Genomic DNA, 26,399 nt, shown 5'->3' with positions numbered 1-26,399 from the left:
TCCCATTCGACTAAAGAACGCTGGAGCGACCTATCACGGACTAGTAACTAACATGTTCCAGGACATGTTAGGTGATACCATGGAGGTCTACATTGACGATATGGTTGTCAAAAGCAAAAAAGCAGAAGCCGACCACCTCACCCACCTCGAGCAAGCGTTCTCCAGACTACGACGAACCGGAATGAAACTGAACCCAGAGAAGTGTCTTTTTGGTGCGTCCTCCGGAAAATTTCTCGGATACCAGGTCTCGCAACGAGGTATCGAAGCAAATCCAGACCAAATTCGGGCGTTCATCGACATGCCCGACCCTCAAACAAAGAAACAGATACAAAAGTTGTCAGGTATGGTCGCTGCACTCAACCGATTCATATCCAGAGCATCAGACAAGTGCCGACCATTCTTACAAATACTCAAGAAAGGCGAGCAATTCTCATGGAACGATCAATGCCACCAAGCATTCGCCACCCTCAAAGAGTACCTCCACAACACCTCCCGCCCTCGCGAAAACCAACCGACGGAGAAACTCTGGGGCTCTATCTGGCGGTATCCGATTTCGCCATCAGTTCGGTCCTGTTCAAGGACGAACACAATTCAGAAAGGCCGATCTACTTCACAAGCAAGACACTCACTCCAGCCGAGAAGAACTACTCTTATATAGAAAGAGCGGTCCTTGCTTTGTTATACTTTCGGCAAGAAAAATTCAGATCGTATTTCCGGGCTCATCCAATCAAAGTCTTTGAAGCGATCTCCCTTTGAAGAGGATTCTTCACAAAGACAACAAGACTACCCGGGATGGCAATATGGGCGTAAGAGTCTGGCGAACACCATATGGACTTCGTCCGCCGCGATATCATCGGGAAGGGTCGTCGTTCGCGGACTTCCTAGCAGATTTCCCAGTTGATCTAATCCTAATTGGGAGGTGAAACGCAGGTCGCACCCAAGAAAGGGAGCACGCAAAAGCGGTCCGGTCCTCTACGCCGATGGTTCCAAAGAACCCCGAAGGCGTATGGTATGGGAATCGTCTTAGTCTCCCCGAGGGAGCTATGGTAGAAGGCAGGTTCGGATAGACTTCGCAACGTCAAACAACGGGCGAGTCTGAAGCACTACTAATAATGGGAATGCTGCGCATCCAAATTGGGAGTAAAGGAGATCCAAATCTTTAGTGACTCGCAACTGGTCGTTCGCCAGGTTGCAAAAGAGTACACTACCAGCGAAGGTAACCTCTCTAAATACCTTCAGGTTGTTAACAATTTGCTTCCGTCATTTAGCAGAGCGTCGATACACCATTTTTTGCGTGACGAGAACCGTCACGCAGATAGCTTGGCATATCTAGCTACCCAGACACCGAACTGTGTCCCTCGACAACTGATTATCGAAGTAGTCGACCGACCTGCTTACCAAGCGGACCAAGTCTTGACAATTAGCGACCTGGTCCCACTCTCTGAAGATCAGACGAGTCACTCATGGATGCAGCCTATTATACAGTACATCCAGCACGGCACACTCCCAGAGGAGCGCACCAAGGCCAAGAAGGTTCCACACCAAGCACGTAGCTATTGTTTGGTGAACGACAAATTATTCCGCAAATCCGCAGGCGGACCTCATCTGAGATGTATCAGCCCAGAGCAAGGCCAGCTAATTTTTGCTGAAATTCACGAAGGAGAATGCGGCAACCATGCCGGAGGTCGGTCACTAGCCCACAAAGCGATCTCCCAAGGGTACTTCTGGCCTCGTATGCAGATCGATGCTAAAGCGTATGTCCTCAAATGTATCAAATGCCAAACATTTGGTCACAACATCATGCAACCCATTTCCGATTAACATTCGCGAGTCCTTGGCGTTCCACATGTGGGGCATGGACATTATGGGACCATTCATCCCTCGAAGAAGAGCCGGCTTCCGCTTTGTCCTAGGCGCAATGCTACTTCACTAAGTGGGTTGAAGCAATTCCGTTAGCACACGCCAAAGAATCACATGTCGAAATTTCATTTGGACTCATCTCATCACCCGGTTTGGCCTACCACATACACCGGTGATGGATAATGGCTCCCGTTCAAGGGCAAAACAATCAAAGAGTTTACGCCAAATGGAAGATCGTTCATGCATTCTCTACACCATGACGCTTCAAAGCAATGGACAAGCAGAGGCCAGCAATAAGGCCATTCTGGAGAATTTGAAAAAGAAAATTGAAAAGAACAAAAGCCAGTGGCCCAATCAGCTGGAGAACATACTCTGGGCTCATCGCGACTACAAACGGCTTCAAGCACCGGGCGAAGTCACCATTCTCCCTATGCTATGGCACAGAAGCCGTCATACCCACCGAGCTGACAATCACGACAACCCGATCTGAACTTGTCGAAACAGGCCTTAATGACTCAGTTCTAGCTCGAGAGATCGACCTCCTCGAGGAACGGCGCGACCTAGCAGCCGTCCGAGTAGCAGCCTACCAACAGGTCCTCAAGAGATCTTACAACAAACGAGTACATCCACGATCTTTTCAACCAGGCGATCTCGTGTTGAAGAAAACTCAAGATGATGCTAAGCTAGCACCAACATGGGAAGGCCCTTTACATCGCGTGGAACGGTCGTTGGCACGGCGCGCGTATTGGATTAAAACCCAAGAAGGAAAGATGCTGCCACGACCATGGAACACATACTTGTTAAAGCAATTTTTCCAATAGTTGTATTACGCATTGTAATTCCTGTTCCCAGGCACAACAAAGTTCAAATGAAAGAAAGTCAAGATGGTATCATAAATGGCGGACCTACTCACATCTCCAAACCACGCCCCCCCCGGGGAAACACGCGTAACGGGCGCTCGGGGGGCTAAACACGCCTCATATCGCGCGGGGGCCTATATCTCGGATCAGAGCTTACAGGCTCAACGCCTCTCCGAGTCTCGCTAAGTTGAGGACCTATACTTCTAGGATCAACTAAAGCGAGAACGCCTCAGGAGCGAACGCCCTCGGGGGGCTAAACACGCTCATACGCCAGACGCCTCGGGGAGCTTACAGCTCAACGCCTCTCCGAGTCTCGCTAAGTTGGGGGCATATACACACTTTTCGACTCAACTAACTAAGCGAACGCCTCGGGGCGAGCGCCCTCGGGGGCTAAACACGCTCATCGCGCGGGGGCGCTCTCGGGGAGCTTACAGGCTCAACGCTTTCTCGAAGTCTCGCTAAGTTGAGGACCTATACTTCTAGGATCAACTAAGCGAGCTCAACGCTCGGGCGAGCGTAACGAGGGGGCTAAACACGCTACCATACGCCAGGACGCCTCCGAGAGCTTACGGGCTCAACGCCTCGAAGTCTCGCTAAGTTGAGGACCTATACTTCTAGGATCAACTAAGCGAGAACGCTCGAGAGCGCAACGCCTCGGGGGCTAAACACGCTCTCATACGCAGCGGGGCGCCTCGAGGGAGCTTACAGGCTCAACGCCTCTCCGAGTCTCGCTAAGTTGGGGGCATACACTTTTCGACTCAACTAAAGGCGAACGCCTTCAGAGCGTAACCCTCGGGGGCTAAACACGCTCATACGCCGCGCAGACGCCTTACGAGCTTACAGACTCAACGCCTCTCCGAGTCTCGCTAAGTTGGGGGCATACACTTTTCGAATCAACTAAGTGAGAACGCCCTTAGGAGCCTCTTTCATCCTCACTAGACAAGGACCGATACTCCTAAGGTTAATCAGCAAAGAACGCTCCCAGTGAGCACCGTAGCCCACGAACTTGCAGGGGCAAAGCCCCGTTTTCGTCCTAAAAGATCAAACGGATCAAACGCTTACATGGCGTGTTCCCATACATTATCATAGCAGCATAACAGGTAGCAAGAATACATTTCAGAAGCAAAAGGCGTACACAGAATCAAAGCCATGAACAAGTCAGACCAAAACATATACAGCATTAGTCAAGTGTTAACCAAAACAAGCACACATATCGGACCTAGTGAAATCATCTCCAGAGCACCGACCTGCTGGGTCTACCCAGAAAATCCAGGTCGGTTACCGAGTTACAAAATACCAAATGGAACGAACTGCCACTTTCGTGGAAACCAGTTCTCCAAGTCAATAGAAGCGAGCTGGTCGGGTAAACCCGAAAACGCAGCTCTAATGTTTAACCCTCATAGGGGCAAAGAAAACGCGCGGTCAGATCAAACAAAACAAAAAACATATCCTCACCAATAGACAGAATCAGCATCACGGAGCGACCACATGTTTATCCTCAGGAACAGTGCTGGTTGAGGGAACATGTCTGGCAGCTCGCAGAGCAACACGCATACCGACCTCTTGAGCACCACCCGCCTTCTTCAGCTGACAATATTTCTCGTCCAGCTTGGCGTACTCACTACAGGCAGTGGTATACGCGTTCTGAGCCTTACGAGCAACCCTCCGGCATTGCCCGGCGTGCTCGGTCACCTCCGTGATCTCCATTTGCGGATCAACAACGACGCGAAGAAGTTTTTCATTTTCATCGAATAAAGCCGCGACATTTGGCGACATAGCTTCCGGCCTTTTTATTATCGGCTACCCGGCGGCTCGCGGACATCCCAACCGACTTCGGACATCAACATCGATAGCGGTAGCGTTACCTGGCGTTCTTCAACTTATCATAACCGGCAAGAAACTGCAAGTACGAAAGAGCAATAAAAATCAATCGAAAGAACGGTAGAAACTAGCAAACGGTACTCACCGAGATTTCGCCATGTCCATGGTCCCCAAGAGCGTATCCATGTCGTCGTCCTCGACCTCAGCTTTGTCCCCGTCCAGCACAATACCCCTCAGAAGACTCGTCGCTATAGGCGCAGAGTGGAAGCCGCAATCGAACGCTTCCACAAAGACGCTTCTTCCCCGACCTCCCGACGTAGAAGAACTCGCTCCCCACGTCCCCAACGTGAGAGCGAGAACTCCCACTAGCGACGTGGCCCCCTTGCGCCAGGTCGTCCATCCGTTCGGCAACCCGAGGGAGGCCGTCCTCTCGGTGGGGCGACCTGATCACCACACCTCCAGTGGCTCGCCCCGACCTCCGGGGCCGTTTAGCTTTCTTGGACCCCGTTGCTACTGCCTTCCTCTTGCCACGGTCGTCGTGCACATGTGGATGAAATTCCATCTCCTCCATCAGCAGAGGAGAGCTCTCTCGCCTACTGCCTTCTCCCACACCAAAAGCGTAACAACGAGCCATATGAACAGCTAAAGCACAAAGAGCAAAACAGAGGCAATGAGGAAGAGATAACACCTTTACAATGATCAAAAGAGAGACAGAACCACCATACCTGAGAAGATGACCACCAAAAGCAAACACGTTCAGCGGAGTGAAGACAGCAGCAACAGGAAGTCCAAATGCCATCGCTCTCCCCGAACAGTTTCTATTTATGCAAAAGAAACGTCTCTTCCCGAGGCAGCTCATTAAGGCATCGAGACGCCAAACGCCAATCCAACTGGCAACCATCATTTCATATTTCGCAAACTGTTCATCTCCGCACACGTGCCAAGCACGCACTGAAATGGAAGTGACCATTGCTCACAGGACGCTCCAGTCGTACCAATACTGAGTAACCAGAGGACGCTAACACCGACCTCACGCAAACACAGTTCAAGATTGATACAAGTCGACCAACCCAAGGGGCATACAAATCAAACAGACATCACGATGCGCAAGGAAAGAAAAACAACGGATAACAACATGGCATTAATATAAAGCGGTTAGCAAGCGGAAGACCCGCAGTCCGATACCGAATTCGCCCGGATAAGCCGAAATGGCTGGTCTACCCGAAAAAATCAGCCCGGCTAAAACATCGATTATCATAAGCACGGACAAAGAAGAAAAGATTTAACCGCCTGGTAACCCCCGAAAACAGCTCTATTGTTTTAGGCCAGTGGCCGCTTACAAACGCAAAAACCAGACATTCAACTTTCAAACAGCATCTTCAAAGCCTTCAACCGGAGGGGCGTCCAAAGCAGGGAACGGCTTCGGATCACCGAGACGCCAATCTTTGCTTCGGTTAAGCGTCCCCCGGACCGCCAACGACGGAGGTTGATCCGCGAACCATCTCACCGCCGGGGAGCAAGAGCGACCCATGAGAACCCGGCCACGACCGACCTCGGCGAAGTCGACTGTCGATCTATTGCGCAGTCCTTGAAGCCGCTCCTCGGGCGAGTCGCCATACCTGCGCCTCCAGTTCTTCTATTTCAAAGACGGATGGCAAGATAGGCCGCCTTAGCCTCCATTGCGGTAGCTTTACAACGCAGCGGCGTATTAGCGGCAAGAATACCTTCTTCTTTAGATCATCGACCTCATGCCTCGCCCCGGCCGCCCTCGTTCACACCGACGTCCTCTCCGAGACGATGTAACTAGTTGCGCCTTCGCGTTTCAGCTCCCACCTTCTCCGATTGAGATATCGCCCGGAGATCGGAGACCTCAAGCCTCAAGGCCTCAACCTCCGACTTCTCCATCTCAAAGAAACAAAGGCGGTTGTCTTCGGTTTACGATACGGCAACCATCTGCGGCAGCTTCGCTTTATATTACCGCAAACAAACGATAAGCAACGATTAATACAATAAGGGATAACACAATCGGTAATAACACTTCCACTTACCGGGCAAATCGCCTTTATCCACGCTCTCACATTCGACTCTAGTTCCTTGGAGTCAAGGTCTTTCCCTGTCACCATCAAGTGTCATCCCTTCTAGCAAGCAAAGCGGCTATGGGTGCGGACTTGTAGCTGCATCCGACCTCTTCCGCAGGCGCTTCTTCCCGATTACTTCATCAACATACATCAGGTTTAGCGCTCCATTTCGTCCTTGCCAAGTGCGGGGCGGCTCCTTACCAGTTCCTCTCGAGCCAACCTTCCCGCTTCATCTTTGCTCGAGGCATCTCCAACCACCGGGTCGAATGACCTGCAGGGGCAACCTCCAGCGGCATCCTCGGCTAGAACGAAGTCGGGCATCGGCCTCGACCTCCTCGGGTTGCGAGCTGCCCTCCCACCCATTCGCACCTCACCACCACATGCGATCCGGGCCACCCTCGCAGATCTTAGCGGTCGGTACTCCGAACATCGGAAGGAACGTCCTCAACGCCGAAGGGAGCATCCTCCGACCCATGCCCGACCGGACCGGAGGCCCCCAAAGACCCCGGGGGGTCGCTTCCCCCAAGACGGCCCGGTTTCTATCCTCCCCGGTCACCAAATCACTTCCACGCTTCTCCATAACATCGTTACTTTGGGCGCTTCCTTACCACGAGCCCTACTTTTCGAGCTTCTCTTCTCTTCCGAACAACGGGTCCTCCACGCTCCTTAAAAGAATTCGGCGACCTCGGCAATCTTAGGCGATTTTCGTCCCGAAGTCGGTAGGCGAATCTCGATCATCGCTTGCTTCGGTTAAATGCATGCGGTCGGATATCGTGTACAAAAGACAAAACACCAAATGTTCGATCGACAAAATCAATCGATATCAGCGAAAAACCTAAGAAAGCGTACTGGTACCCACCAGTGAAATCACACGTTTTCCTGTCCACACTGAACCCGCTCGCACAGTAGTTACCGACTAGCAGGAACGGTCTTTTATCCCAAGACTTCGTTACTCACTCCATCCGAGCGGCGACAGAGTAGCTTCGGGTTTGCAAGCTAAAATTGTATGCCCTAGATCGCTTCAAAGTGAAGTGCTCAATAATATCGGCGACCCGATCCGGTATTCACCGGGCGTTCTCAACAGTCGAACACCTTTAACAACCGCCGGTGTTACCCCCACGAACTACCGCAGCGCTTTGCCCACAGCCGTTCAAAATTGACAAACCAACCGAAGGGTATCGTCGTAATAAGCCCTCGGTTTGCCCCCCGCAGACGATCACCCCGTAGTCTTGATGGGGCGTACCTATCGCTAAAGACCGGGGCGCCGGTCGGGCTTCGTGGATCTCCGGACCTTCTACGGTTATACCATATCTTTTCCTCGGATATGGAAACGCCCTCAAAGGCGTGTTTATCCACAGCCCTAGGGCGGCTTCGCGAAGCCGACCTCTCACCGGCGTCTGAAGTGCCAACGCGTCGGCAACCACGTATGCGGTCGAGCATCGCTTCTTTCACTCACGACCTCGGCCTCATCCCTATCTTCCTCACCCACCTACCGGTGATTCATCCGGTCTCCTCCTCCTCTTCCCAACCAAGGGGAAATTTCACGCGACTTCGATGCGAACGAGTGTCATCGAATCCGACATTCTTCTCCTCTAAACTTAACAAACCTAGCTACGGTATCTAACAGAGCACCCTAACTACTCTAGCACGTAGCTTAACACTAAACAAGGGAAACGGGTTCAAAATGGCGTAAAAACTAACCCGGTGAGGGTTGATGCGCTAATGAAGTTCTCTACCAAACGAAGTAGCCAAATGAAGCCTCGATCCAAGCAAGTAAGATTTTTGAACAACCGCCCTCAATTTCAAGGCATTATGATTACACCGTAGCCCTAGCCCCCACGACTTCCAAGTAAGCGTCTTGTCTTTTCACATCCCGAAAAAAACGGGCCACGTTCCCTTTCGCGAAATCGCCGGATCCGTCACGTCTTTTGCAGCGTCCACACGATCACACTAACCAACTCACGCGGTTAGCACTAGTCGTTTCTACAATCGATGCGTGGCCGATCCCCAACTATCACATAGTGCCAGCGTGCCACCGTTTCTCTCTCGGTAGTCGTTTTCACAACCTACTAAGAGGGGTGGGGGAGTGATATTCTCTATACAAAGACGCCAGCTTAGCATAGTGGAACTAAGGCACCGACCTGTGATATCAGGTCGCATCCACGAGCCAACAACGCGCCACAAGACAGATCGCATCATCACGCGAACTACATCAGGCAGTGACACATACTCCCTATCCATAAGCAATCATGACTGACGGAGTACTTGCACTAATCCCCGACCGTCGATCCATCGATCACGCGACGCAAAGCTACTTGCTCGGTATCACTCCTCATCATCACAAAGTGGACCTATGTAGATATTTCTCACATGCTCCCATGATCCACACCCCACGTTGGTGATATCCTCTACACGTGGAGGGTGAGGATACACTCCGAATCTCTATAAATACCACTCCTATGAACTACGCCAGACCTGATTCTACTCTGAGCCCAGCCCCCAGAGCAAGATACGTAGGCAGTTCGCTCCAAAAGCCGAACTCGGTCTCACCTATACATTCATACCAGTCCCCAGAGACTGTTTGTAAGGGAATATCATATCACACCTTTACAATGACTATATTATTTCTCATTTGTATCTAAAACAATTGAATACCTCAACTGTTTTGTATATAAATTAAAGCCAAACACAAGAAAAATGAGTTCAAGCATTCGTTGTTCTGGTCCATATATGGAGGCGTTCTCATGGTTCGTACTTTTCCTCCTTCAAGTTAGAATGCTCACTTTCACTTTAGCGTCAGCGCAAGTTCAACTTCCAGCCATGTTTGTGTTTGGAGACTCCTTACTTGATGCAGGAAATAACAATGATTACATAACATTAGCAAAAGCCAATTATCCTCCAAATGGAATTGATTTTCCATATGGTGCAACAGGCCGGTTTTGCAATGGTGCCACAATCGTAGATCATTTAGGTAAATTTCTATATTTTGAATCTTTTTTTCATGATATTGTCGACAACCAAATAAGAATGTTATATAGTTGGTACGTACGAGTCTAAAAGTCATGCGTGCTCCAACAAATCTAGTTCAATGTTGCAGGTTACCTCCTTGGGTTAGGTGTGATCCCAGCGTTCAATGACCCAAGCACACAAGGGCCTAAAATTTTACAAGGAGTTAACTTTGCTTCATCAGGCGCTGGTATTCTCAATGACACTGGCAACCGCGCGGTAAGTGCTCTTTTAACTTTTAAGCCAGTGCCCGGTCTTGCTCTAATCCAGGGCCCGAACCAGGAATCTAGCAAAATTTTGGGGTGCCAGTGTTAAGGTTTAAATAACGCAATGACGGCCAAAGGCCTGGCCAGCCAGTATTAATGTACATTGCGTGACCAACTGACCACGTTGCTGACGTGATTCATCAGGGACAAGTACTCGCAATGTACCAACAAGTCGAGGCCTTTGGAAATATGGTACTTCCAGAAATGAGGTCGCTATTGTTGACAAGCAATGAAGATGCAACAACCAATTTTGATGATTATTTAGCCAAATCTCTTTTTGTTTCCGACATTGGGAATGATGATTTTCTCAACCATTACTTCGTTCACATGGCGAATCCACTACATAAAAAGGTTCCACCAAGTTTTTATAATTTACTTGTGGATCAATACAGACTCTATCTCAAGGTATACACATTATTATTTCTTCCTTACATTTTCTCAGCAAGTATCAGTTAATTCCTTGTTTTATGAAGCAGACCCCACTCCACATGTTGTAGGAGCCTGGAGGCCCATCATCATAGGCCGTTCAAATCAGATCCATATCCTTAGTTGCCATGTTTTAGCTTTCTGACAATTGTTCCATAAGCCAGAACGGCTTTTCTATAGATAAGAACCAGCTGAATAAAATGTCAATGATCATGATTCATGAATGACAAGATGGGCTAAACCTATTTTAGTTCATTTTAGATCCATTTAATAGCAACATGGTCTTAAAGGCATGGGCGGGTCTGTGTTCTTTTAATTTGTAGGTAGACTTTGTTGTTGGCGTCGCTCGTCGAGAGTATTGATATGAACTTATGAAGGTTATCAAAAGAAAGAAAACGAAAATCATGAATCATAAATAATGTATAATTTAACTGGTATAGTACGCTAATTCTAATTAGCTTTTCCTCTCTATCTGTTGATGGGTGCAGAAACTGTACAAATTTGGTGCAAGGAAGTTCTTGGTTTTTGGATTAGGAGTTTTGGGATGTATTCCTAATATTATCAGATCATACAGCCAGGATAGCAAACAATGTTTCGAGGAGTTCAACGAAATATCAGTGAAGTACAATGCCAAGGTCAAGACAATGGTTTTACAATTAAACCAGGAGCTTTCTGGTGTCTATATACTTTACTGGGACATATACACTAATATGAGACAGGTTCTTGATAATCCTTCGGAGTACGGTAAATCATCTATCTCTGTCTACACGTACTCATGATCATATATACTTTTATACTACGGTGGTGTTCGAAGTTTATTAATGTGGTCATATATGGGATAATGGGAACGTGTGTGTATGTGAGTAGGTCTTTTAGCATAGAATTAATGTTTGGCTGATACATTTCAAAATTTCAACTATCTATTAGGATTCAAGTATTCACACACTGGGTGTTGCGACTGTATAGTAATATGTTTACCTGGGAATTTGGTGTGTCCTGATCGATCTCAATATGTGTTCTGGGATGATTTTCACCCTACGGATGTAGCAAATGAAATCTTGGCCAAGCAAGCGTACAAAGGTACTATACAGACCACTTATCCCATGAATGTGAAGCAACTTCTTCAACTCTAGCTGCAGCTTGATCAATTCTTTGGTGCTAAATGTGAGTATGTGACAACCACTTCTGAGTCCTGACTCCTGACGTACTGCTCATTGGCCATTTTGTGGTTGTTGTGTATCCAAGGTACACAAAGTCTAGGTCCTTACAGAGTTTTCTTGAAAATTTCTTTTAACATTCAAACAAGCACGCACCCAGTTAAAGCATCCAACCCCAATTTCAGGTCCCTCAAATATCACCTCATCCTTATCTCAATTTTATGCTTCCTAAATGTAAAAGTATGAAACCTTATGCTCGTTGGCTTGTCAATGCAAAGATAAAAGGTAACAACAAAATATGCTACATGACATAATCTAGTTGAGCATTATTGATGCCACCCTGAGGGCAACAAACTAGCGTCAACTGATAGTTCAAATTAAGGCACTTTCCAAAGTTTCCATGTCGGAGGCACGAGCATTGTGGGATTCCAAAGTCCCGCACCGACAGTTTCGATCAGTGAATTCAACACGTACCAAGTGCAACAGGCATGGCTAATCCAAAATCAACACACCAGGGAGATTAAATCCAGTATCTGCAAAACCAAATGACCAATACAATACAATACAATATAACAACAGTAAAACTGTTTACAAGGAAAATATCTTTTGTAATTTGTACCATCATACCATGGCGCATTAAATCAATGGTGACTGAAAGAAATTTCATCTCAAGTAAGAAATGATTCGAAAGAAAAAATGCCGGTAAATAAGAAAAAGAAAATAGCAAAATTGTTGTCAGATACGTCTGACTAGGGGTGACTTCGGATCGGATTGGATAAAGGGCTTTTGGAAAAATTTCCAATTATTTTCGGATGGCAATATCCTTTCCAAATCCAATCCAATTATTTTTGGGATGATAATTTTTTTCGAATTCGGAAAGTTCGGAAAATCGGAAAATTTTCAAAAATTTCAGAATCCACAAAATACGGAAGTAAATCGGAAATTTGAATTATATAATCGGATTCTCTTTTAGGATAACCATTTTTTATCCAGTTAATACATTTATTTAGCAATCATTTTGAAATGTATTAATTAAGTAAACAAGTTAAACCTTTTAACATGTTCATTCACCAAGTTTTTTTTTTCCATGTTAATGTATTAATTTAGTAAATAGGCCAGGAGGATGAGAGAAATTGAGACATGTATTAGAATGATAACTAGTTTTCGAACCCGTCTTACGAACGGGTGCCGTTATATTAAATTATTCAAAAAAATATTTACAACTATGCATATCTATGAGATATGAATGTAATATTGATTACTTATCCAATTTCTTGCAAAGTGAAAACCCCATTATCCTTGATTAAACCCTTTGATTTATTTTTTGTTGTTTAATAATATAAGTTTGATCGAAGTTTTGTGAGAATGCCTAATAAAACAAATATCATATTGAAGCTACTTGAATAGCAAGACATTCTCCATCATACAAAAATTAGAAATATGATAAACATCATTTTAAATGCAAAACTATATTTGTGGAGACATTCCAGTCCCACTATAAATAATACAACTAAGCTTTGAGGATGCATGGTTCAATGCATTTGCATTCAGTTTCGTATCTCCCATTAATTATTTTTTGAGGTTAGTTCACTACATTTGCATTCAATTTTTGATTTTATGTTAATTATTCTTTGATGCTAGTTTAAATGCATTTCCATCTAGTTTCCGATTTCCCGTTAATTATTCTTTGAGGTTGGTTCAATGTATTTGCATCAAGTTTATGATTTCGCTTTTAATTATTCTTCTTTGAGGTTAGTTAAATTCATTTGCATCAAGTTTTCGATTTCCTATTAATTATTTATTGAGGTTAGTTTAATGCATTTGCATCTAGTTTCTGATTTACCGTTAATTATTATTCTTCTTTGAGGTAATTAGCTCAGTGCAATTGCATCTAGTTTCCGATTTTCCGTTAATTATTCTTTGATAAGTTAAGTTAATTGCATTTGCATACGGTTTTTGATTTTCCGTTAATTATTTTCTTTCGAGTTAGTTCAACCCAAGTTTGTAATTTATGTGGTCATTTGATCACCATAACATATGTATAGATGCAGTTCTCTTCGTTCCCATGCACTATTCATATTAATTTGAGATATTAATTTTCTACATATTCAGAATGACAGGTCGGTGATCTCTTTTTCTGCCACACTTTACTTTAATATGCCATCAAGGATCTCCATGATCAGACATTGGATTCATGTTTTGCCTTATAGTGTCAAATAATTATAACTCTCTAGCAGGCATCAAATTTAACTCCTTTCTCACTCGGTCACCCTTTTACAACCCAACAGTTTACGTAGACATTGTGTGATCTCTTTGACGTTTGACTGAAGCAAGTATCTGCAATGGAGGGACAACTCGAGTAACTTATAGCTTAATATCATCTTCATTATGACATTCTCGTACTCATAGGAACTTTACAACATTGACCCCAGTTATAACAAAGTCCCAATAATTCCTATGATCATATAGGGATCAGATACAGAGGTTTCTAATTTAAAATATTCTATCAGGCATTAAAATGTCATGAATAACATGAGATTCCAATGCCTAGGTTGTTTGATTGCTCTTATGACTTACCAAACAAAAAATGGATGCTCTAATATATTGGGTAGGCTTGCATGCACCTCCTGACATGGGCTGAAGGTTTAGTTAATCATGAATTTAACTTCAAGTGCTTATTCTTTGAATGCATTTTCCAATACAATTTGTGGGTATTGAATGATTTGCAATTGGGAGTATCTATAAATTATGAGGTCTAAGTGTAGGAAAAATTGTAATGCTAAAGTTTGTGTGTTGGTTTGTGCAAATCCTTCGCATGAACTATCAATCTTTTGTTTATTCTGTTTCCAACTATAATTGTGAAATTTACATCAAATGTGAACTAATAGTGATGTGCTTAGGTTTGGATGGGAGCCGGTATGAAAGGTTGTAAACTCAACTTTGAGATGAATGAATGATCACTCTGAGGGACATGCCTTCATAAAAACCTGCAAATATACACTTTACTCTTACTATAAGGGCAATTATCTAATATGCATGAGACCGGCAGAACACATACCAATCAGAAAGTGTTTTAGCACTATAGCAAATGTTTTGAATATACTATATTATTTATGTAGGTTTGTTTGCAAAAATTACTCAAAACTGACTGTAATACATAAAGTTGACTAAGGCTTCTACAGTTCTACCCAAGTTCAATTCATTAAAGGTGAAACAAACAAAATAACAATCCAAGTTGTGCATTCAAGTATTCAACACTATAAAAAGATGGTGGCCAAAAATCTAACATTCTCTGACCATTTGAAAAACATAGTTCACCTTTTAAGAAAATCTCAAACTACAACAGTGAAAAGTGAAATTATGCAAATGAAAATTGAAGTAGGATTTTCGTATTTCTCTTGATCATTGGTCTATTTCTTGAGTTGTGTCGAAAACTATGGCGGTCTACGAGGCGTTCTTTACCATAATAAGAAACACATTATAGATAACATGCAATTCATGAAGAAGAAAATAGGTCACATATGCATTAATCATTTTAATATCTAGAAGACTCCGACCACGACATTCATCTTATTCTATGACTTCAATTGCTCTATGCAATTTTAGTAAATAGCACCCACAACAAGGTGAATCCTTGAATTTATTGATGGCACTCATAATTGACCAAGAAATCTTTAATTAGATTACCTAGCTCACATTAAGATCCTATACAATCATTTTTCATAGGTATAAAAGAATCAACGTCTACTTACAATGGATGTTAATATAACTATTATAATAGCCAATATTGTAAGAACATAATACAAAAGTAATGGATGGTATAGTTCATGACAAAGGGAATTTTTAAGAAAAGTAGACATAGTTCAAACTTCAAAACATATATTAAAGATTGAAAGACTCAAAGTTTTGAAATAACATTACAGGAGGCTTTAATAGAAGTTCCCATATATTGCTGTCAAGCTAAGGAAATTTTCTTTTGCAAGCTCGAGAGTGTAAGTAAAGGAATAAATCAGGTTTTCAAATTAGTACTTGCAACTCAGAGAGCTTTGAACTTGAACTTTAAATTTTGAGACTTTAGATTCCTAAATCATCTCAATCTATACACACATATATAATCAGATTAGATAATAAATAAAACTCCATCCCACATTTCTTTGAACTATAATATCGGAATGAAAAATTGCTTCAACCACGGTTTAATCTCAAACTTGATTGTCATCCATATCAATTCATGATCGGCTATGTTACACATTTGCAAGGGTCAGAGCTGCTGAACATTTTTCAGAACTAACGTTCAATTCAAGCGCCTTGCAGATCTTATTGCTATTACTGGCTAACATCGCATAAACTTCATGAGAAATGCAACTCAAATTTTAATTTAGCCACATGTGACCTGCTAACCTAAATATCCTCAAACCATGTCAACATCAACAAAATTGGAATAACATTTCAATACTTTATATGGTATAGCCCATTAAATAATATATATATATATATATATGGTATAGCCTTAAAGCCCGGCCCATGGCCGGACCTGCTACATTGATAAATGAAAAAGCCCATTAATTTTGACATGCTTAATTCTCTTATTCATGTGTATTGGGCTTTAAAATGATTTGGGCCTATCAAGATTTTTTTCGTTGTAAAGCTCATTATTTGATAGTGATTTTCCAACAATTTCACTATATTTTGCATACGGCTAGGTTTGCTACGTGATTTTTTTCCAGTTATACCCACAATTTGCTCTTTTATATTTGTACTGATTCCTTTAAGGTGGAATAAGTATATAGAAATTGATCAATTTTTATTTTGAGCATCTCTTGAAAAACCCAAGTTCACTAATCTAATAGGCAAACAACAACTGTTGATGTCAAAACCACTTTCATTTCTCATGCTCCTCGTTTGGTCCATAAGGAGATGAATCAAAGGTCAACTGTTAGCTACTATGACCACATCACCAAGGAGACCATGCTAACAACAAAAAGACCATTCTAGAGTTTTATCTCTTCATGCTTAGTCACTTTACCGAGAAAAAAAAAACAAAGGAATATTGTTCTTTTGTTCATAGAAAAACTGAGACATTTTACGTAAGAGTTCATGCAATCCAATTAAGCTTCTAAACAGCCATTCTTACGTTAGACCACTTCTATCAAAGCATTGCCTAAAGTCTCTATTGCCATGTCATTCAATTAAATCTATAAACTAAGAACATTCAAGAAAAAGTCAAATAAAATTTTCCCAAAATTCAAATTCGAAAAGGAGATATCAACGTCATTGTAAAGACATGTCACCACTTGGCTTCCAAAATATTTTGGTTATTAATCAAATATGAGTACCTTAACATCCAAATTCCTAAGGTGGTTGTGAAAAATATATTTTGTAGCTAAATTCTGGCAGAATGATGATTAAAGATATAGATGAAAATAAAGTGTTAGTTTAGGGAACAAAAGTGATGCGTTCTCAACCCTTGACGAACCTTGACAAACACAAAGTCGCATCATAGTACTCTAATTGCAAAGAATATATATGACATCCGACAGCCTGTACATTAGGCATAGTGGGAAAATTCACTATAAGCTAATCATCATTGTAATAGCTTTAACAAATAAGACAACACTTTCTTTTGCATATTGTTGGTATTAAATTCATAACTATCAATCTCTACGCAATTGGATGAACTTTTGAGATTGGGTGGTACTATTGTATAGACACAATCGACTATGACACTTCCATCTCCTGGTCAATTCTGTAATCAAAATTAGTTGGCAAGCAAATAGGATGACAGCACGAAAACTGAATAAAGAGAATGAATATTTTTTAACTTTGACGGTCTGCTCATTGGTTTTGGAATGGGTATCAAATCACTGAAGCATTAGACCATCAGTCCACTTCTTCTTATGTAGATTCAGCAGCATCTTCTCCTCAAGTTCATTCTTCCTGTAATTGATTACTATCGAGTAATAATGTCTGTTCAACCCATGGATCAATGCATGGAAGATGGATGTCACCAAAGAAAACAAATTGGTTAAGGTGCATTCAACAATAAACTTTGAGCAATTAGTGACATACTAGTTCAGAATCTACTTACTTGTATGGACGGCTTGGTGAGATGCCCAAGATTGGATGTTGTCTCCCTTGGTTCTTGGCCAAGTATCATGGTACTACTTTTTTATTTAAAGCTTCAAAACTCTACAAAACACAGTTGAGTTAGAAGAGAGGTAGGCATATAGCATAATCGGAGGGAGGGGGACGATAAAGAGTCAACATATACACTAATATGCTACAAAATCATAAAAGCTTCCAAAGTACCAAAGAAAGGAGTTACTGGCACAATAAGCTGCAACTAACCCTTAAATATGAAAGAAATAGCAACATTGACCCAGAACAATCGCTCAAACTCATTTTTGGAATGTCAATAAACTTGGATATATCTTTAAGGAAAATATGAATTGTTAGAAATATATAATAACACGGATATGCTGATAAACTTCTTTTAGGCTTGTGGAAACTAATCCAGCAAGTAAGAAAATTGAAACTAATAGATGAAAACAATAAGCTGCAACTGACCCTCAAATATGAAAGAAATATCAACATTGACCCAGAACAATCGCTCAAACTCATTTTTGGATTGTCAATAAACTTGGATATATCTTTAAGGAAAATATGAATTGTTAGAAATATATAATAACACGGATATGCTGATAAACTTCTTTCAGGCTTGTGGAAACTAATCCAGCAAGTAAGAAAATTGAACCTGATAGATGAAAAATGCTTAAAATCCCATCAGTAAGTAAAAAGGCAATTAACCCCCCTTTCTTTGCTCCCTTTCTCATAGCAAATCACATAGGACCAGGATAAAGTTGAAGGAGATAAAATAAAATTCAACGTTTACAAAACAACTATGTTTTTCGTTTCTCCATAGCTACTACTTTTTTTCAAATAGTTGTAGACAAAATGTTTGAAATAATACCTGAAAATTCTTATAAGCCTCAGAACTAAAAGGTATCCAAACACAACCCTCCTCTCCTATTCTTTGCACCCGATTTAATATAACCATACTAAAAGAAGACTACACATATTATGTGTTTGTGAATGTTAACTTTACTATATGTCTTCATCCAAGGAACTATATCCTCAATCAGATAATTCAAAGATGTTTGAGAGCCTTAGTGCAAGGAAACTATATCCAAGAGTCAAAAGGAATTACTACTTATTATTTGTTTCCAAAATAGATATATTACCCCATATTCACCTACGACATATCGGTAACGTACCGATAAGAGGATATTATCTTCTAAAGATAGTATCGCACAATCGCTTTTAGTATTTTAGGTTAGTCAGAATTTATTATCATCACTTGAGAAACTTAGTATCGGACACTAACTTTTAGTATTTTAGGTTAGTCGATTTGTTTATCGTCACTTGGGAAACTTAGAAATGGAGGTTTTAAGTCGATCTAACCCATCTAATCATGTGGTTAATATATAAGAACTCAAGTTGGACTAATTAAATACAAAAAATATACAACCCCATATTGTAAAACCTAACAATACAAAAAAAATAAGAATAAAATTGATTAAATAACAAAGTTGGGAATCACTAAAGCAAAAGAAAATATGATACCTTCATTGTCCGAGCTTGTTGAGAACCTGCTTTGATCAATTCTACTATTTAGAAATTTTGTTCATTTTATTTCTTGTTTGTGAGTAGGAAAAAGCATGAGAAACAAAGAGAGAGGAGAAAGATTATGCAAAGAGTTCTTTTTTCTGCTTTTTGATCAATGTCTAGCCGGTTTATGGAGAAAATTTAAAAAGAGTACCTAGAATAAATAGGAAATAAGACAAATAGTTTTGTTCTTCATGAGTAGGAAAAAAGAAAGAAAAAAATAGATGGGAAGAATAGAAACAAATGCCGGGGAGTTTACTTAATTTGTCGGATGTTGTGTTGCTCACAGAGAAAGGAAATCAATCCATGTCAGTTGTGGATAGGGGAGTTGGAGTCATTACTTTTACCACTTGTATTCTTTAAGTATAGTTTCCCCATACTAAAATTACATGATATTTTTTGTCCACAAATAATGCTTGCAGAATTTGACCATGAGAATATCAGGTGAACTTTATACGACAATGAATTGGAAATTGAACGATTAAATTGAAAGTGTAACTTTTACCCAATGTCAGATTCACAAAACAAAAAGGTAGATATCACTAACCTTTTCAAGGCAAGGGGTAAATTGACATCAAAACAATGCCGAGATATTTGAAAAGGATCATATCCCACTTTATACTCCCAAGACCTAATCAATTCACATAAAACAATCATTGGAAGGAAAAAAAATATATCAAAATTGAATGAAAATTCAGGCCTCAAATAAATAGAAGAAAGTTCAACAAACAAAAAACTTGCCATGTCGTTGATAGGGAGGAAGTGAAGAAAAAGTAGGGTGTGAACTGAAAGCCAGGGTTAGCGCATCTTCATTTTAGGGAAGAACCAATTCAATAATATGAAAAATTGTGAATAATTGATTAGGAAAATTAATAAAACTTGCCTGACTTGACTTATACCGAAGTTTAGGCCAATAAATTGTTTTTCCGAGAAATCCATTAATGGAGAAGGAGGCTATCCAAAGGCACTTTTTGTACTTTTAGTTTTTTTTTTTTCTTCATTGTTTCTTGTTTGTGAGTATTAGTTATTCCTTCCTTTACGTAGGCTTTGGATGGGTTTTAGAATAGAGGATTTTAGTGTTTTGTGTCAAAAGTTTGATTTCCTATTTAGTCTGTAATGCTGATTCCGAAGACTACAACTCTTACAAAATTGAAAAAAAAGGGAATATTTATTATTGAAACGGTTCGGCTATCCATAAAATGGGATGGACAATTTCTCATGTACCAAACCATAGCTATTTCGCGGGTGCATAAGAGTAAGCACCAAACTAATCGAAGATATCAAGCAAAAAAAAATATTAATAATAATGGTATAGTATTAGTGAATCCATTGCACAACATGAAAAGTTGTTTGGAAATAGAGACGAAAATCATAATGATTTTATTGTTCCTGAAAATATTTTATCTCCCAGACGTCGTAGAGAGCTTAGAATTCAAATTTGTTTAAATTCGATAAATTTCAATGTTGGGGAAAGAACCAAAGTTTTTTGCAATGGGAATAATGCAAAGAACTGTGGTAAATTTTTGTATGAGGATAAGCATCTTGATGTAGGTACAAATAAATTTTTTAAATTAAAATTATTTTTTGGCCCAATTATCGATTAGAAGATTTAGCTTGTATGAATCGCTATTGGTTTGATAGCAATAATGGTAGTCGTTTTCAAGATGTCAAGGATACATATGTATCCACGATTAAGAATTAGTTGATAATGAATTTCCTATGGGCGGATCAAGTGGCATATCCGGTATGGTATATGAAGGCAAACAAATATCACATGCGCCTTGTGTTATATTACATTCGTACATGATAATGATTCGATGACTTTATCTTAACTTAGGCTTAGCAATTATATCTAGGAATGAATCATCATAATCTTCTTAATCTTAGGTCCAAAGTATTCTCTTTTGTGGGTGGAGAAATGTACTACCCTTTTATATCCATTGTATTCATAATCCGAATAAAATTGATAATTAGATTTGATAAAAAAAGGCGTATATGAATAAATCCAGATTATTGTGTATACAAAAAAAAAAAACCAAATTAAAATGACTAGTATTATTATGATCAGTAAAATCCATATCTGTAAAAAAAAAAAAAAGGGAAATTTTTTTATAGTAAAAGAGAAGTATGCAATCCTGATTTCCCATGAGTAAAGTGGGTACCCTCAGAGAGCAGCAAAAGAGACTGCTATTATATATATATATATATAAAGAAATGGACATACACAATCAATAGTAAACCCTGGCATAATTGAGATATTGATATGCACAATCCCATTGGGGTATGCTTTTTCTTTATGTCTATCGCCTATCACTCAATTTCTAACCATCTTACTGTTTATTTATCCATATTTTTTTATGGATAAAACCATTGAGCTAGAGCAACACCAAAGCAAAGATAGCTTAGGTAGCCATTGATCACATACATGCATAGTCTGAATAGAGATCAATGTCGATACTTGGTAAGTAAAAATATAAACAAATATAAAAACTAATTGATGATCTAACATTGATAATTAAAAACCAAAATACAATTGTTAAACATTGTGTACCTGAACAGTAGTTGATTGAAAGTGAAACGCAGCTAATTTCAAGCTTGGGAGATCAATGTCGATATTCAATAGCCAGTACTATGATGGAAAGGCGACAAATCTATCGTTTTGTTTTGCTGGAAACCAATTTAGAAATTAAAATAGAGAATTGGGTTTTAACACCTTCTATGGCATATAAAAAAAAATATTCGTAAACTAAGAAGTTAGTGAGAATATATATGGTGATTAAGGCTAAATGTAGACTTATATCTAGTAGAGTTTTTATATAATTCAACATCTTTAATCTTTTTTAAACAATCCAATGACTGTTGAAGGTGTGCATATAAAAAACCTCATGGATAAGAGCTTGAAAGAGCGGCATAGTTCAACCTTTAAAATTTTAATTAAGGGAAGTTTTTTTTTTATTTATTTATCAAAGAGGGGTAGGAGTCTTTACTGAGTAGTGAGATAAGTGTTTCTGCCCTAGCAATCATTCTAACAATTCTATAACAACGCTTTGTGCACACATTGAAAAGGAGAATAAAAAACTTACTTTCAATAGTGATTTCTGATTTCTCGTGCTCCAGTTTGACATAATCAGCAAGTTTGTTGATGAGAATTGAGGGGAACAAAAAGTGATTCAACAATCTTACCCTTTGATCTTCGTTCTACTCTTGCAAAAGTGATGAAGTGGAGAAGAAAGTGGTTTCGGTCGGAGAAGCGTTTTTGGGGTTTTGACATGGGTTAAAAAAAGTACGTGTATCGGTTTGGTAAAGTTGTTTCACTATTTCTCCTTCCTTTCCCGAAATTGCTTTTTCCTAAATTATCGCCAAGATAACGTGTTTTTTTTATAAGGACATGGTGATTTACAGAAAATTTCTAGGAGAATAAGGCTGGTAGGAAGAATAAATTGACTCCCCATTTTTAAATCTTGCCATTGACACAAACTCTGCCAGCTTTAAGAAGGCATCCTCAAAGAAACAGAGAATGCGGTAGACTGGTAGCACTTGTTGCTCATGAAAGATTTAAGACTATCTTATCAATAAAATACATAGAAAGATAAAATAAATAATAAGCTCACCTTGAGAAATTAATTAATGCAGCACCAATTGATGAGAATGAGAAGGCATGAGGTGCTCTTTGTACACATGAATGTGGACACCCTTGAAAAGTACTCAAAATAATGAATTATCAGTATTTTGATTATTAGCAAACTCCAAAAGTGTATTCTAGCCTTTCTAGGTAATCTTTGAGGACATCTGGATGAAAGGATAGACACTTCTTGAGTGGAACATATATGGGATTAGTCCTTTTCATTTTTTTTTTTTTTATTCCCAAGGATACATTGCTTCCATCTAACATATCTAATCATATCTAATAGCAACATGATTATCTCATGATGCTACAAACAATAAAAGAACTTGGGCATAAATAGTACCTTTTCCAATGCAAAGAGTCGCATTAACAAAGAGATCAATGGCTTCACATTCAGGTTCATCAAAAGGATCTAAACATTCCCTGAAAATGTCTCCTTCAATATAGTGAATTGCAATTACATCATAATGAAAATGACTGAAGTTATAGAACAGCTATAAGATTCCTCCCTACAAAACAACGAACATTATCATATAACTTGATTAAACATCATATCTAATTTTTAATTTGTTCTTTGAACTTAAATAGTGTCCATAACAATTTGGCTAACACATTTAGCTTGCACTTACTCATAAGTAATGGGAAAACTGGTAGTTCCAAAGGTTGTTCAGGAGCCCCAACCATAACCAACTTCTCATGATTCTTCAGTAGACTGATCAAGGGCATTAGAGGGTGAACATCAAAAACGGTGTCTATGATACCATCCAAGGTACCCATGGCAGCCTAATAATATACCAACAATATCGATCATTAGAGCATTATATGTAAGATCAGCAATATAATGAAGTAATGAACAACAAAAATAATTAATTTATCATTTTTAATGACAGAGCAAATTAGGTCTCTTGCTGGCAGTTTTCAGCTTGTGGCAGTGAGATCAACTAAGACTTTTAATTTTGGTAGCCATTTTTTTGGTGCACCCTTCTCGTTAGAACTTAGAATCATAAGTATTTGTTTACCTGCAACTGACCAAAAAGTCATCAGCACCAAGATGTTCAATTGCTTCTTGTTTCTTGCTAAGTGAAGTGTTGATCACTGTAACCTTCAGTCCAAAAGCCTTGCCAAATTTAACAGCAACATGACCCAACCCACCAAGCCCTACCACACCCAAATGCATGCCAGGCTTGCTAAGTCCAAAGTACTTCATTGGACTATAAACAATAATCCCAGCACACAACAATAATGGAGCTGCTCCATCTAAGAGAATGTTGTTTGGAAAGTTAATCACAAAGTGTTCATCAACTACTACCATATCGAATATCCACCATAAGTTTTAGTTCCATCGTTAGTCGAGAATTGTAGGTAAGTATTATCTTGGTGCAGTAATTCTCTAAGTCCTTGGCACATCTATCACATGAGCGGCACGATCCAACCATGCACCCTACACCGGCTTTATCACCTATTTTACATTTTGTTACGTTGCTTCCAACTTCAATCACTATACCAACAATCTCATGCCTACACCAAATAAATTTTTTATTATGGTGTGTTGGTGGTGATTGTGACTTGTGAGTGCTTCTCCGCTTATATCGTGATCATTTGTGATTGTATATTGAAATCTTAGAAAATGTCAGATTACCCAGGGATAATAGGATATGCAGCATTGCCCCATTCATTCTTAATGGAGTGAAGGTCAAAATGACAAATTCCACAATACAGTATCTTCAGGGTAATATCATTGTCCCCATTAGCCCTAAAAAAAAGCAGGTGCAATTGTGCACGATGGCTACTTATAATTTCTTCACAAATAAACACTTGACTATAGAAAAGACGTCCAAGTAGTACGGTTTAACCTATAATCAAGCATATTATATGATTGAAATATCGGATTAAGAGGTAAAAAAGCCTTTATACTTTGATGATTGGATTGTTGTGTTGACTGTTGAGGGAAAAAAAGGAAGCACTTGCCATCATCTTAGTTAGGTAATCAGAGAAAAACAACACCGCGGAGATAAGAGAGAGAGAGGAGACCGTGAGAAAAATTAGTTCAAAATTCAAACCTATGTTTTCTACATGAAGAACGAAGGGTTTCATGGAACTCTTAAGTTAAATTTCCAATTTTGGGTATCCTATTTTTCCGTAATCCCTCTGGTGACGTGGATAGCCTTAGAGAGCTTGAAAAGGGACTGCTATTATATATATATATATATATATAAATGACAAATTCCACAATACAGTATCTTCAGGGTAATATCATTGTCCCCATTAGCCCTAAAAAAAAGCAGGTGCAATTGTGCACGATGGCTACTTATAATTTCTTCACAAATAAACACTTGACTATAGAAAAGACGTCCAAGTAGTACGGTTTAACCTATAATCAAGCATATTATATGATTGAAATATCGGATTAAGAGGTAAAAAAGCCTTTATACTTTGATGATTGGATTGTTGTGTTGACTGTTGAGGGAAAAAAAGGAAGCACTTGCCATCATCTTAGTTAGGTAATCAGAGAAAAACAACACCGCGGAGATAAGAGAGAGAGAGGAGACTGTGAGAAAAATTAGTTCAAAATTCAAACCTATGTTTTCTACATGAAGAACGAAGGGTTTCATGGAACTCTTAAGTTAAATTTCCAATTTTGGGTATCCTATTTTTCCGTAATCCCTCTGGTGACGTGGATAGCCTTAGAGAGCTTGAAAAGGGACTGCTATTATATATATATATATTGACGATGAGCATTGGAAAAGGATTTGGGATAATACAACACTGAGATATGAGATATGCATTTAAATTTTTTAGTCGTATGAAGGTTTGGGACCTTACCTCATAGAGTGATCTTGCATTACCAAAAATGAAATCAATTGATCCTTGAATGTAATACTGGTAGAAGTAATGTGCTCCACTCAAGTCTAACAAAGTGTCATATGAACCTACAATGTTAACCCTATAAAACATGGATAGTGTCAGCAAAAGGTCATGGTTCACACGTTCCACCAATCCCAAGCGAGCTCGCTTTCTTCAAGGCCCCGATTGAAATTGCAAAATCTTGGTCAAGGCAAAGAATACAAAACTCAAAACACAGCAAGAATAACTCTACCACATAATTAATAAGAAGTTTGCTAACCTTGTAGTAAATGGGATGACGGGGAATTTCTGACTTATTTCATTGAAAATAAATCTTGAGGCTTTCATCTTTAAGTGATAGTTCATGTCAACTGCTCTCTAGTAGTTTGTTTCTCATCTAAAAGCTTATGCTGAAACATTTTGCATCTTAGTATAAAAAGGACACACAACAAAAAGAGTTGTCCTATAAACTTGTGTGAGCTAATAACAGATGACACTTACCTTGCCGTCCCCTGTGCTCGTTACTATATCAATCGCATAGACTTCATTCTCCTCGTTTAGCATGTATGGATGGCTATTGTTGCCAAAAAAAAATAATAATTTAATAAAAAAAACATCAAGACGTGATAGCATTGCATTACAGGAACATTCCCCACAAAAATAAATCACATGAACCTCATCTTCATTCCGAAATTTCTTACGCACCATTCCCCATGAATTCCTATGTTCGACTGCAAATGGGAAACAATAAATACTCAATTATAGCTTAGAAAATGTAAAATGAGTTTTTA

General features: G+C 40.0%; 2 protein-coding genes and 2 long non-coding RNA genes across 4 annotated transcripts; 1 reads left to right on the top strand and 3 right to left on the bottom strand.

The window, feature by feature from the left end:
• The first annotated feature begins 9,234 nt into the window (after positions 1-9,234).
• LOC147520440 (GDSL esterase/lipase At1g71250-like) lies at positions 9,235-11,783 on the top strand. The gene is made up of 5 exons (XM_086591943.1): positions 9,235-9,590; positions 9,717-9,844; positions 10,036-10,296; positions 10,806-11,061; positions 11,245-11,783. The coding sequence occupies exons 1-5, from the start codon at positions 9,317-9,319 to the stop codon at positions 11,448-11,450; spliced, it is 1,125 nt and encodes a 374-aa protein (XP_086448069.1). The 5' UTR covers positions 9,235-9,316; the 3' UTR covers positions 11,451-11,783.
• Positions 11,784-16,909: 5,126 nt separating this feature from the next.
• LOC147520439 (uncharacterized) lies at positions 16,910-22,752 on the bottom strand. Its single transcript, XR_015212642.1, has 5 exons — positions 22,223-22,752; positions 21,691-21,806; positions 19,687-19,770; positions 17,563-17,663; positions 16,910-17,441 (listed from the first exon to the last, which is right to left on the bottom strand). It is a non-coding gene; the product is annotated as an uncharacterized LOC147520439 (long non-coding RNA).
• LOC147520438 (putative mannitol dehydrogenase) lies at positions 22,751-25,773 on the bottom strand. The gene is made up of 4 exons (XM_086591946.1): positions 25,588-25,773; positions 23,394-23,547; positions 23,108-23,273; positions 22,751-22,832 (listed from the first exon to the last, which is right to left on the bottom strand). Exons 1-3 carry the CDS (start codon positions 25,717-25,719, stop codon positions 23,248-23,250), a joined length of 312 nt encoding a protein of 103 aa, XP_086448072.1. The 5' UTR covers positions 25,720-25,773; the 3' UTR covers positions 22,751-22,832; positions 23,108-23,247.
• A 114-nt stretch (positions 25,774-25,887) lies between these two features.
• Positions 25,888-26,339, bottom strand: LOC147520437 (uncharacterized). Its single transcript, XR_015212643.1, has 3 exons — positions 26,284-26,339; positions 26,110-26,182; positions 25,888-26,018 (listed from the first exon to the last, which is right to left on the bottom strand). It is a non-coding gene; the product is annotated as an uncharacterized LOC147520437 (long non-coding RNA).
• Between the last annotated feature and the right edge of the window lie 60 nt (positions 26,340-26,399).

Source organism: Coptis chinensis, chromosome 2 (assembly GCF_015680905.1).
Source record: "Coptis chinensis isolate HL-2020 chromosome 2, ASM1568090v1, whole genome shotgun sequence".
Lineage (NCBI taxonomy): Eukaryota > Viridiplantae > Streptophyta > Magnoliopsida > Ranunculales > Ranunculaceae > Coptis > Coptis chinensis.
Note: the sequence above shows the minus strand (reverse complement) of the source record. Positions and strands in the feature narration are given on the sequence as shown.

Excerpts from the sequence above, each read along its gene's own strand:
- LOC147520440 (XM_086591943.1), top strand. The coding sequence starts at position 9,317 with ATGAGTTCAAGCATTCGTTGTTCTGGTCCATATATGGAGGCGTTCTCA. Across the intron at positions 9,591-9,716 it reads CACAATCGTAGATCATTTAG|GTTACCTCCTTGGGTTAGGT; the intron begins GTAAATTTCTAT and ends TCAATGTTGCAG. Across the intron at positions 9,845-10,035 it reads ATGACACTGGCAACCGCGCG|GGACAAGTACTCGCAATGTA; the intron begins GTAAGTGCTCTT and ends GTGATTCATCAG.
- LOC147520438 (XM_086591946.1), bottom strand. The coding sequence starts at position 25,719 with ATGTTTTATAGGGTTAACATTGTAGGTTCATATGACACTTTGTTAGAC. Across the intron at positions 23,548-25,587 it reads ATGCAAGATCACTCTATGAG|GCTGCCATGGGTACCTTGGA; the intron begins GTAAGGTCCCAA and ends GTATATTATTAG. Across the intron at positions 23,274-23,393 it reads AGTTTTCCCATTACTTATGA|GGAGGAATCTTATAGCTGTT; the intron begins GTAAGTGCAAGC and ends GTTGTTTTGTAG.